The sequence below is a fragment of the Aquarana catesbeiana genome, linkage group LG02, assembly GCF_042186555.1.
Source record: "Aquarana catesbeiana isolate 2022-GZ linkage group LG02, ASM4218655v1, whole genome shotgun sequence".
Lineage (NCBI taxonomy): Eukaryota > Metazoa > Chordata > Amphibia > Anura > Ranidae > Aquarana > Aquarana catesbeiana.
This window is the reverse complement of record NC_133325.1, coordinates 33653040-33665984: the sequence shown is the minus strand read 5'-3', so window position 1 is coordinate 33665984 and position 12945 is coordinate 33653040. Positions and strand designations below refer to the sequence as shown.

The following is a 12945-nucleotide window of genomic DNA, read 5'->3' as shown; positions in this document are numbered from 1 at the left end:
CACCTATCTCGTACCACATTCTGGTGTAAGCCGGCCCCTAATCAATAGACCCCATCGAGTAAATCAGTTTATCATTTCATTGTATCTACTGGTGCGGTAGCTGGCTGGAAAGACTCCAGATTATGTGGAGTAATAAATAAAATGTATTTCTATTTAAACCCTTAATAACTGTAATCATCCCAAATGAACTCCTTCTTCCCCTTCTCCTGTTAGCCAATTTTTTTCCTTTTTTAATTTTTACCATTATTATTATTACCTTTTTTTTTTCGGTTTTCATTTGTTTTTTGTCTCATAACTAGAAAACGTGTAATACTTTAAATATCTTTGAACCAGAAATATTAAACCAAAGGTCAAAACTGTTGAAAATTACATTTTTATATCTTTTTTGTCCATAGACAATAAAATCATTTTTGAAATGCAATATTGAAAAAAGAAAACCTTTGTATGTATTTTGATAACTTAAAATATAACTAAAAGCAAAACTTTTTTTGGGATAGAGTGGAGATGGATTAGAACCCCCGTCAGGTTTTTTTTTTAGCTGTCAGTGACCCCATTAGGGTGATTCACCCTCTATATCCTGTTTAGGCTGGGTTTCCACTATTGCGACCTGAAAGTCGCGCAATTTTGCTGCGATTTTGATGCGACTTGAAGCAATGCCTGTGTATTCTTGAGGTCTATGGACCTCAAGTCGCATCAAAGTGGGACCAAAGTAGTGCAGGGACTACTTTGAAGTCGCTGCGACTTGCAGTCGCACAGATATTAACGGTACTCATTGGAAATCATGGGGCACGACTTGTCATGTGACTTTGCAGTCCCAAGTCGCAGGACAAGTCGAACTAGTGGAAACCGAGCCTTACCGTTATCACTGAGAGTGAAGGTGAAAGAAAATCCCAAATTGTGGGTTGTCCCCAGGACACTAGTTCTGGTGACCACCGGGGATTCCCTCACTTTGGAGGGATTTCCTCTGACTTCCTGTTTTGGCTATGGGACAGGAAGTGAAGGGAAATCTGGGGCAGGGTGAGACACAAAAACTGAGACGGATGACTGTCCCTTACTTTACCCAAGATAATAAAAAAAAAAAGTTTTTGCCTTCCGTTCTATCCTAAGTAACAGGTATTGGCAAATAAACAGTCCCATAGTGGAGATGTAAGGTTTGCTCTGCTCCATTAGTGGTGTGCAGGGACAAGAGCCGAAGTGCTTAAATAATACACCAAATAAATCATTTTTATTTTAATTAGAACTAAAAGAAAAACTTGTTTTTTTCATTTTTGGAAAGAGTAAGTGAGGATTATAACCTGTCAGGTTTTTTTTTTTCTGTGTCCCATTGGGACACAAGAAGTGAGAGGAAATCCCTCCAAAGCAAGGGATTGCCTGATTGTCACTAGAACTAGTGTCTCCATTGAGTTTTCCCTTCAAAGCGAGGGAATCCCTGGTTGTCACCAGAACTAGTGTCTCCATTGGGGAGAGTTCCCTGCACTTCCTGTCCCGTAACTAAAACAGGAAGTGAGAGGAAATCCCTTCAAAGTTAGAGAATCCCAGAACTAGTGTTTCCATTGCGATTTCCCTTCACTTCCTGTCCCATAGCATAACAGGAAGTGAGAGGAAATCCCTTCAAAGCAAGGGAGTCCCTGGTTGTCACCAGAACTAGTGTCTCCATTGGGGAGTTTTCCTTCACTTCATGTCCCATAACCAAACTAGGAAGTGAGAGCAAATTTCTCCAAAGCGAGGGAATCCTTGGTTGTCACCAGACCTGGTATCTCCATTGGGGGGGATTTCCTTTCAATTCTTGTCCCAAAACCAAACTAGGAAGTGAGAGGAAAACCCTCCAAATCGAGGAAATCCATGGTTGTCGCCAGAACTAGTGTCTCAATTGGGCAGATTTCCCTTCACTTCATGTCCCATAACCAAATTAGGAAGTGAGAGAAAATCCCTCCAAAGCGAGGAAATCCTTGGTTGTCACCAGAACTAGTGTCTCCATTGGGGAGATTTCCCTTCACTTCCTGTCCCATAAACAAACTAGCAAGCGAGATGAAATCCCTCCAAGGTTAGGGAATCCCTTGTTGTCACCAGAACTAGTATCTCCATTGAGGAGATTTCCCTGCACTTTCTGTCCCATAACCAAAACAGGAAGTGAGAGGAAATTCCTTTGAAGTGAGAGAATCCCTGGTTGTCACCAGAACTAGTGTCTCCATTGAGCTTTCCCTTCACTTCCTGTCCCATAGCATAACAGGAAGTGAGAGGAAATCCCTTCAAAGCAAGGGAATCCCTGGTTATCACCAGAACTAGTGTCTCCATTGGGGAGTTTTCCTTCACTTCATGTCCCATAACCAAACTAGGAAGTGAAAGGAAATCCCTCCAAAGCGAGGAAATCCTTGGTTGTCACCAGACCTAGTATCTCAATTGGGGGGAATTTCCTTTCACTTCTTTTCCCAAAACCAAACTAGGAAGTGAGAGGAAATCCCTCCAAAGCGAGGAAATCCTTTGTTGCCACCAGACCTAGTATCTCCATTGGGGGGAATTTCCTTTCACTTCTTGTCCCATAACCAAACTAGGAGGTGAGAGGAAATCCCTCCAAAGCGAGGAAATCCTTGGTTGTCACCAGACCTAGTATCTCCATTGGGGGGGAATTTCCTTTCACTTCTTGTCCCATAACCAAACTAGGAGGTGACAGGAAATCCCTCCAAAGCGAGGAAATCCTTGGTTGTCACCAGACCTAGTATCTCCATTTGGGGAATTTCCTTTTACTTCTTGTCCCATAACCAAACTAGGAAGTGAGAGGAAATCCCTCTAAAGTGAGGGAATCCCTGGTTGTTGCCAGAACTAGTGCCCCCCACCATTGGAATATCTCCCCTCTATTCCTGTTCTGGGGACAACCCAAAAGTGGTTCTAATCCCTCTCCACTCTACCCAAAGCTTAGTCATACTTTGATTCATAAATTAAACATTTCCAGCTGATTCATAAAGCACAGTCATTGTGTAGTAGCTCCTCGGTCTCTTCATAGAGCAGTCATTGTGTAATAGCTCCTCGGTCTCTTCATAAAGCACAGTCATTGTGTAGTAGCTCCTCAGTCTCTTCATGGAGCACAGTCATTGTGTAGTAGCTCCTAAGTCTCTTCATGGAGCACAGTCATTGTGTAGTAGCTCCTCAGTCTCTTCATGGAGCACAGTCATTGTGTAGTAGCTCCTCAGTCTCTTCATAGAGCACAATCATTGTGTAGTAGCTCCTCGGTCTCTTCATGGAGCACAGTCATTGTGTAGTAGCTCCTCAGTCTCTTCATGGAGCACAGTCATTGTGTAGTAGCTCCTCAGTCTCTTCATGGAGCACAGTCATTGTGTAGTAGCTCCTAAGTCTCTTCATGGAGCACAGTCATTGTGTAGTAGCTCCTCAGTCTCTTCTCCTCTGTCGCTGAGCTGTAAAGTGCAGTTGAACTCTTCCTGGAAGGCTTGTAGGAATGGTGGGATGACCTCTTCCACACTGACGTCTCTTCCCAACTCGGTGCTCAGAGAGGTGACCCCCTTCCCCTCGATCCCGCACGGCACGATGTGGTTGAACCATGTCAGGTTGGTGTTGCAGTTCAGGGCTAATCCATGGGAGGTGATATGGTGAGAGCAATGGACCCCTGCCGGAGGGAGATGGAATCAGCAACTTCACCAAAATAACACACAGGTGCAAAAGTACAGTAGGTGACAACGGGACAATATGGACACAAATGTTGTTTTAGTTTAGGATGGAGTGTGGAAGGTTAGAATCCCTGGCAGGTGATTTATAGCTGTCTATGGGGTCCATTCACTAACGTTTACTACATGCGATAGCGCAGTCATGTGACTAATGTGCATAAATTATTGCATGCGCTAAACGAAGTCCAATTCACAAAAAAATAAAAGATAACGATTATGCGGTATTTACTGCAAAATGGAAAACGTGCCGGTAAATATAGTGTAAAAACCATGCAATGAGCTCCATTAAGTCCATTTCACAAACGGAACAGAGTAAAAAAAAAACATGCAATATTTATCACCAGGGTTTTGCTGGCGGTATCACATGCGGTATTTGTCAAAAAACAGTGTGGGACACCCCCCCAAAATCCATACCAGACCCTTATCCAAACATGCAGCCCGGCAGGTAAGGAAAGCACCTTGTTCCAAGGGCCTCTTCCCTACAACCCTGGGCTGTGGTTATCGGGGTCTGCGGACGGGGGGCTTATCAGAATCTGGAAGCCCCCTTTAACAAGGATCAGACCACCCCCCCCCCCCCCCCCCACCAAAAAAGTGTAAAAGTGAATAAAGACAGGAGCCAGTTTTTCACAAGTCCTTTATTAGGTAAAAAAACCAACAATGTCCCCAGATGTAGATCCATCATTGCATGCTGGGTCTGTGACATCACAGGGGGGCGGTGCCACCAGGTGATGTTGCCGGGTGGCCTCGCCCCTTACCTATTTAGGAACTGTCACGCGGCAGAGCAGGACGACCGCAGCGTTTGTCGGGAGTGGAACTTTTTTTTTTTTCCCGGGTCCGGCGGTGTGATTGGCGATGGATCTACATCAGGGGATATTTTTTTATTTTTAATAGAGGAATTGTCAAAAACTGTGTGTTTATTTTCTTTTTGACACTTTTTTTTGGTGACTGGGTAGGGGTACAATGTACCCCATACTCATTCACATAGAGAAGGGGGATGGGATCTGGGGGGGCCCCTTGTTAAAGGGGGCTTCCAGATTCTGATAAGCCTCCCGCCCGCAGATTCCAACAACCACCGGCCACGGTTGTGGGGACAGGGCATCCCCACCCATGTTGAGGGCACGTGCCCTGGTAAGGTTCAAGAGGGGGCACTCGCTCGTCACCCCCCCCCCCCATTTCTGTCCTGCCGGGCTGCATGCTCAGATAAGGGTCTGTCATGGATTCTGGGGGGGGACCCCAAGCTGTATTTTTTATTTTGGCATGGGGTTCCCCTCAAAATCCATACCAGACCTGAAGGGTGTGGTATGCATGGGGGGGGGACCCCACACTGTTTTATTTTTCATAATTTTTAATTGCTGGCATGTTTTTTTTATACATTCAGCAGACAGCTGACGGGTCGTTCATTGATAAGGACGCGGCGATCGGCTTCCTGGCCTGCTCTTTAGCAACCAGCTCAATGCGATAAATTACCACTAAATCGAACAAACACCGCATTCAGTATTTATCGCTAAATTCTTTGTGAATTGTACTTTCAAAACTGATTTACTGCGAGCGCTATTTTACTGCATTATTTTGGCCGTTATTTAACTCTTAGTGAATTGACCCCTAGATCTCTGCTGGGGAGATTCTCCCTCTCTATTTGGGAGTTGTAGTCCCCTCATATAATATACAAGACATGCTGGGAGTTGTAGTCCTCATTTAAAATAGAGGACATGCCGGGCATTGTAGTCCTATCATATAATATAAAGGACATGTTGGGAGTTGTAGTCCCCTCATAAAATATACAGGACATGCTGGGCATTGTAGTCCTTTCATATATTATACAGGACCTGCTGGGAGTTGTAGCCCCCTCATAAAATATACAGGACATGCTGGAAGTTGTAGTCCTCTCATATAATATATAGGACATGCTGGGTGTTGTAGTCCCCTCATATAATACACAGGACATGCTGGGAGTTGTAGTCCCCTCATATAATATACAAGACATGTTGGAAGTTGTATTCCCCTCATATAATATACAGGACATGCTGGGAGTTGTAGTCCTCATTTAAAATACAGGATATGCTGGGCATTGTAGTCCTATCATATAATATAAAGGACATGCTGGGAGTTGTAGTCCCCTCATATAATATACAGGACATGCTGGGAGTTGTAGTCCTCATGTAATACACAGGATATGCTGGGAGTTTTAGTCCTCATATAAAACACAGGACATGCTGGGAGTTGTAGTCCTCATGTAATACACAGGACATGTTGGGAGTTGTAGTCCCCTCATATAATACACAGGCCATGCTGGGAGTTGTAGTCCCCTCATATAATACACAGGACATGCTGGGAGTTGTAGTCCTCATGTAATACACAGGACATGCTGGGAGTTGTAGTCCCCTCATATAATACACAGGACATGCTGGGAGTTGTAGTCCCTTCATATAATACACAGGACATGCTGGGAGTTGTAGTCCCCTCATATAATACACAGGACATGCTGGGAGTTGTAGTCCCCTCATATAATACACAGGACATGCTGGGAGTTGTAGTCCCCTCATATAATACACAGGACATGCTGGGAGTTGTAGTCCCTTCATATAATACACAGGACATGCTGGGAGTTGTAGTCCCCTCATATAATACACAGGACATGCTGGGAGTTGTAGTCCCCTCATATAATACACAGGACATGCTGGGAGTTGTAGTCCCCTCATATAATACACAGGACATGCTGGGAGTTGTAGTCCCTTCATATAATACACAGGACATGCTGGGAGTTGTAGTCCTCATATAATACACAGAGTACAGGCAGAGGTCATTCCTCACCTATGGCGCAGATCTTCCTCTCTCCCACCCACACTCCGGTCTCCTCAGCCCGCTCCCCGGTCACTCCCAGTCCCCGGCACAGGCCTATGGCCGCCCCCTCCAGGCCGCACACGTATCTCCGGAGGCCCCGGTGCAGGCGGCGGAGGCTGAGGACCGGGTAACACACCAGCTGTCCGGGGCCATGGAAGGTGATGAGGCCCCCGCGGTCCGTCCGCTGGAAGTCCGCTCCCAGGGCCCGGAGCCTGGCCTCCTCCTCCTCCGAGTACCGGCTCTGCCGGACCCCCACCGTGTACACCGGCCTGTGCTCCAACAACAGCAGCCGGTCCTCCCCCCGCTCCGCGCACAGGCGGGCGCTCCGGGCCTGGGCCCGCACAGCCTCGGGGTAGGACAGCAAACCCAGCCGCAGGACGCGCAGCATCGGCCGGCCCGCCGAGTGCGACATACCGGGGATCGGCCGCGGCCTGCTGGAGGGGGCGGGGACGTCTGGTGTGGGTCACAGGCTGGAGGACTGCAAGTCCCAGCCAGGACTAATGAGGCACCACAAGTCCCAGCCAGGACTAATGAGGCACCACAAGTCCCAGCCAGGACTAATGAGACACTACAACTCCCAGCTAGGCCTTATAAAGCACCACAAGTCCCAGCTAGGCTCAAAAAGCACCACAAGTCCCAGCCAGGACTACTGAGGCACCACAAGTCCCAGCTATCCCCTATAAGGCACCACAAGTCCCACCAAGAACTAATGAGGCACTACAACTCCCAGCTAGGCCTTATGAGGCACCACAAATCCCAACCAGGACTAATGAGGCACCACAACTCCCAACCAGGTCCACTGAGGCACAAAAGTCCCAACCAGGGCCAGTGAGGCACTACAAGTTCCAACCGGGCCTAATGATTAGCCACAAATCCTAAACCGGTCCCAGTGAGGAATGGTGGGCTGCCTGGGACAGGGTTAGTATGGTGGGCTGACTGGGACCAGAGGCAGGGTTAGCATGGTTTTCTTCCGGAGATGTTTTTTTTTTTCTTTTTTAAAGATATTTTTTAGCATTTTCTTAACAAACATACAGTACATACATACACACAAAAAAAAAAACTCACACAAAGTACAGAATGCTCCTATTCCAGCTTATAACAAAGGGGATTGTGCATCATAGACGCTATACTAGGCAGTGCAGAAATACGTCCTATATGGGTAGCAATCTTGGGAGGTAAGTATAATGCCGTGTACACACGGGCGGACTTTTCGACCGGACTGGTCCGACGGAACAAATCCGTCGGACAATCCGACCGTATGTGGGCTTCAGCTGACCTTTTCTGTCGAAAATCAGACAGACTTTAGATTTGGATTTGGAACATGTTTTAAATCTTTCCGACGGACCCGAGTCCGGTCGAAAAATCCGTTCGTCTGTATGCTAGTCCGATGGACGAAAGCCGACGCTAGGGTAGCTATTGGCTACTGGCTATGAACTTCCTTATTTTATTCCGGTCGTACAACATTACGTTCGAATCCGTCGGACTTTGGTGTGATCGTGTGTAGGCAAGTCCGATTCGTTGGAACTCCGTCGAAAAGTCCTTCGGAGTTCCGTCCGACCAAAAGTCCGGTCGTGTGTACATGGCATAATAGTTCCAAACATTATAACCATGGCAAAGTTCAGCGTAGTAATACAATACAGAATTCACAGTAAAATCTTCAATTATGGCAGTATGGGGGAGAGGGTCAGAGGACTAGCTAGCCATCTGCCCCAGATTTCGTGGAATGTTTTTTTTCCTCTTTCGGATATCGCAGGTAAGCTTGTACAGAGGCAGGGACTCATTAACCAGTTTTAACCAGAAATTCAGAGTTCCCTTCCATGTCAGTAAAAGGGACTTCTTTGCATTAAAAATAGAGGATACAAAGCAGTCTCTTGACCTGAGAGGGAATAGTGAGGTCGCCAAAGATTCCCAGAAGACAATTCTTGGGGTTGACTATATTAGGGAAACCCAGTGCTGATGAGATGAAGGAGCCTATGTTCACCCAGAAATGTACTATGGGACAGGTCCAAAAGCAATGGAGGAAAAAAAGCTGTTTTCCACATCAGCAGAGGGGAATATTCCCATTTTGTGCATTCTAGCCGGGTCGAGGTGTGAATGATGAAAGATTTTAATTTGGATTACCCTGTCCCTGGAATAAATAATAGAGGTCTTAAATGTGTCACAGAATTCAGACCAGTCTTCTTCTGTAATAGGGACATCTAGGGAGTCCCATTCCTTTTATGCTGTCTTAAATCTAGGGTTGGTGTTTGTCACGAGGGCCGAGTAATAAGTGGAAATGAGTTTTGTCTGGTCCGGGAATCTCAGGAGTTTTTCCAGGTCAGGCATCCTGAGAGGACTGTCCAGGGAACCAAACTGTGCTTGTACTGCATGTCTAAGATGGTAATAGTAAAATAGATAGGTATGTGGTAGATCAAAGTCTAAACACATCCAAGAGAAGGATTTGAAACCTTGAGGGGTATATATGTGGCATAAGTACTTGATTCCCCTGGACGTCCATCTTTTGGGGTCAGGCATGGAGCATAACTCCTTAAGAGTAGGGTTAAACCACAGTGGACTATTGGGAGAGGCCATCCAGGAGTCAGTGGAAGGCTTCGCTACTACAGTTTGGCACAGGGAGAGGGAGGTACATATAATGGACATGCCTGGTCCAGGTGGTGTGCATCCTTTATATACAATGTTATGGAGAGTCTCAACTGAGGAGACTATAGCTCCTTCAGTAGTGGTACAGACATTAGTAGGGTTGGGGTGGAGCCATTTGTGAATATTAACCAGCTGGGATGCTAGATAGTAAAGGTAGAAGTTAGTGAAAGCCAAGCCAGCCATGTGGGATGGGAGGCGTAGTGTCTCCAGTGCAACTCTAGGGGGTCGACCATTTCAGAGAAACGCAGTACAAATAGAGTCAATACTTTTAAAAATGGGTTCGGGAATTTTACAAGGAATTAGCCACGACATACAGTAATTTAGGCAAGTAAATCATCTTGAGGATATTGGCTCTTTCCATGAGGTCTAGGGGCAAATCCTTCCACTGTTTGGTTTGTGTTTGTAATTGGAGCAGTAAGGGGCATAGGTTATTGGTTACGTATAAGGATAATGGCAATTGAATTGTGACTCCTAAGTACCTGAAGGAGGTGGCGACTTTTAGCTTAGAGTCCAATCGAATCTCCGATATTGTAGCTTGGTCTAGGGGAAAAAGGATTAATTTGTCCCAATTCACTCAGAATCCGGAAAAGTCACCAAATGTGTTAATTTCAGCTAAGAGGTTGGTGAGGGAGTCATGGGGATCTGCTAGGTAAACTAGGGTATCATCTGGATATAGGGATATCCGCTCCTCTATATCATTTATGGGGAAGCCTTTATTTGATGTAGAGCTACGGATCCGTACAGCAAGGGGTTCCATAGCCAGAGCAAAAAAAAGGGGGGATAAAGGACATTCCTGCCTTGTGCCTCTGATGATTGGGAATGTCTCAGTGATGTATGCAGGCTAGTGGTAAGTTATAGAGGAGACGCATCCATGCTATGAGTCGGGGCCCGAACCCATATAATTGTAACACCCGAAACAAATAAGGCCATTCCACACTGTTAAAAGCTTTGCAGGTGTCCAGGGACACAACAACACGGGTAGGCGAACAGTCATGAGGGTAAGTCAGGTTGTGGAATAGTCTACGGATATTCATTCTGGTTGAGCGGCCTGGTATGAAGCCCCCTGGTCGCTCCCAACCAATTTCGCAACCACTTTGTTCAGACGATTGGCCAGGACTTTGGCCAGAATTTTGACATCTACATTGATAAGGGATATCGGCCGATAGGAGTCGCATTTAAGGGGATCTTTCTGAGGTTTTAGTATCAAAATGATTAATGCCTCTCTCATTGAGGGAGGAAGTACTCCGTTTTTCAAGGCCTTATTATATGTATTGAGTAGGATAGGGCCTAGGAGGTGCCGAAAGTGTGTATACCATTCAGCTGGAAAACCATTAAAGCCTGGTGTCTTATGGGTCGGTAGCTGCGAAATTGCAAGGGAGAGCTCCTCTATAGAGAGAGGTTCGTCTAGGTCAGCACGGTCTTGGTCCGACAATTGGGGTAGTGCTGTTTGGGTTAAATATTCGTTGAGTTGGGTCTCAGAGTAGTGGGCCCTAGTAGTATAAAGGTCACGGTAGAAAGATAGGAAGGCGTCTGTTATATCCTGAGGGATCTCGCTAATCTTATCCTGAGATATCAGGATCCTAGGGATTGAGATAGGGGTACGGTCAGATCTAGTTAGGTAGATGAGTAGGCGACCGGCCTTATTGCCATGTTCAATGCCAGATCTATACGAGATATGGTGTGGAAGGAGTCAGAGTGGCAGGAGAAGTGGCGCTCATCTGGGTGCTTCCATTGCCATATCTCAGTAAGGTTATACACCTGAGTCCAGTCAACAAATGAGGGATAGGGCCTGCCCCCACCCCTCAAGCGGTCCATGGCAGGGTCAGGTACAGCATTAAAGTCTCCTACGAACAGTAGAGGACCAGCGGATCTAGACCGTAATAAAAGGTACAAGTGAGAGAGTAAATCTGGGGAGAATGGAGGTGGGACATATACATTTCCTAATATAAAGACTGTAAAAACAATACGGAGAGTAATTATAATGAATCTCCCCTCAGGGTCTGTCTTTACCAGCAGAATTTCTGCTGGGAGGGACTTTGCTAGCAAGATAGAGACCCCGCGGGAGTAGTTAGTGTTGGTGGCGTGGTATTGTGTAGCCAGCCAGGAACGTTTAAGGGTCTGTATTGTAGTACTGATTAGGTCTCTTGAAGGCAGATGATATGGGGTTTATATTTTTTTAAATATGAGAATACCAGGGACCGCTTGTGGGGTGAACCCTAACATTCCAAGAAATCAATTTCAACACATTAGCCACAGGAAACTATATCTGGCATAGTAGCATAGGGAGGGCCATAATGAAATGCATCATGACATATATGACATTGCCTATAGTATAACCTGGAATAAAAGTACAGTAGTATCAAATAATAAGCATCCGTAGAAGCATAAAGAACAATAGAGAAAAACCTGAAGGTCCAGTCATTCTGAACAACCAGAGCATGAGAAAATACTGTAGTGAAGAACAACCCCCCACCCTGCTCTACCATCCCAAACATAGTGAGCTTTGGTTCCCTAAACAGAAAAAAACCCTCAGCAACAGTCATGAGAGGTAACAGAAAAACCTGTGACCTCGCCACCTACTTTTATGGGGGAGGTAGCGGGTTCAATGAGGCTCTTAAGTAAGGTGCGGTTGTCCATGATGCAGGATATAGAATTCACCTGTAATATAAGGCACAAACAGTAGCATTCATGTAAGGCACAACATGTGCAAACGTTAGGAAGATCAGGTGTTAGAACAGAACCTCTGCCGGGCCTGCCACAGGAGTAATGCAGGGCAGCTAGTGAAAAGGGGGCAGTACAAGTACAGTCCACAGATTAGCCCCATCATCAGAGATGTAGGTCTTAATCAGAGGATTAAGAAATCCTGTGGGTGTTCCAACAGACATCAGGTAGGATAAGCAGAGAGGTAGGGAGGACTAAAAGGACAGCAGCAAGTGGTCTCAATTGCGGCGTTGTCTGGGTTGTTTTCCAAAGCGAGCGTCTAGGCAGGCCATGGCTACTTTAGGACAGGAGCAGAAGTGGGCTTTACCTTCATAGATGAGTCTCAGTTTTTCAGGGAAGAGCATTGCGTAGGGGAGGCCTTCAGTGCAGAGTCGATCTTTCACCGCCGCAAAGGATATGCGCTGGTGTTGGACTTCTGCTGAGAAATCAGGGTATATGGAGATATTGTTGCCGTTAAACTTGAGTGGCCTTTTTTCTCTGGCAAGACGCAGGATAGTGACTTTGTCCCGAAAATTGAGGAACTGTATATGAAACATGAACATTTAATTGAATTATATCACTTAAAAATGACCTTCTACTAAAATGTCCCATGTGTTTTTGATCAGACTTTCTTTTTAACTGGCTGATGAATAGATTAAAAATGTTTCATGTAAAATCACCACTGCTGCAGACTGGGGTCCCCATCCATTTAGAGAAGGACTGTCCAGCTGATGTAGGAGTGTACCGGAGGCTGCATAGAGACACAGGTGTAATAAAGGTGTATAGGAGCACACTTGAAGATACATACAGGGGTACACAGGGCTTGTTAGGATACATTAGTTGGCATAGAGCTTTCTTGGAGACATAGGGACACACTTGGAGACACTAGATGACATAGGGCTTACTTGAAGACACTAGGTGACATGGGGGTGCAATGGGACACACTTGGAGACACCAGATGACACAGGGCTCACTTGGAGACACATAGGGGTGCTTGAAGACACTAGATAACATGGGAGTGCAATAGGGATACACCTGGAGATACGGAGATTAACGTAGTCATTAGATGACACAGAACTCACTTGGA

General features: G+C 46.0%; 1 protein-coding gene across 1 annotated transcript; it reads right to left on the bottom strand.

Moving 5' to 3' along the window:
- Positions 1-357: 357 nt before the first annotated feature.
- Positions 358-6998, bottom strand: LIPT2 (lipoyl(octanoyl) transferase 2). Its single transcript, XM_073612762.1, has 2 exons — positions 6489-6998; positions 358-3619 (listed from the first exon to the last, which is right to left on the bottom strand). Exons 1-2 carry the CDS (start codon positions 6928-6930, stop codon positions 3354-3356), a joined length of 708 nt encoding a protein of 235 aa, XP_073468863.1. The 5' UTR covers positions 6931-6998; the 3' UTR covers positions 358-3353.
- Positions 6999-12945: the final 5947 nt, after the last annotated feature.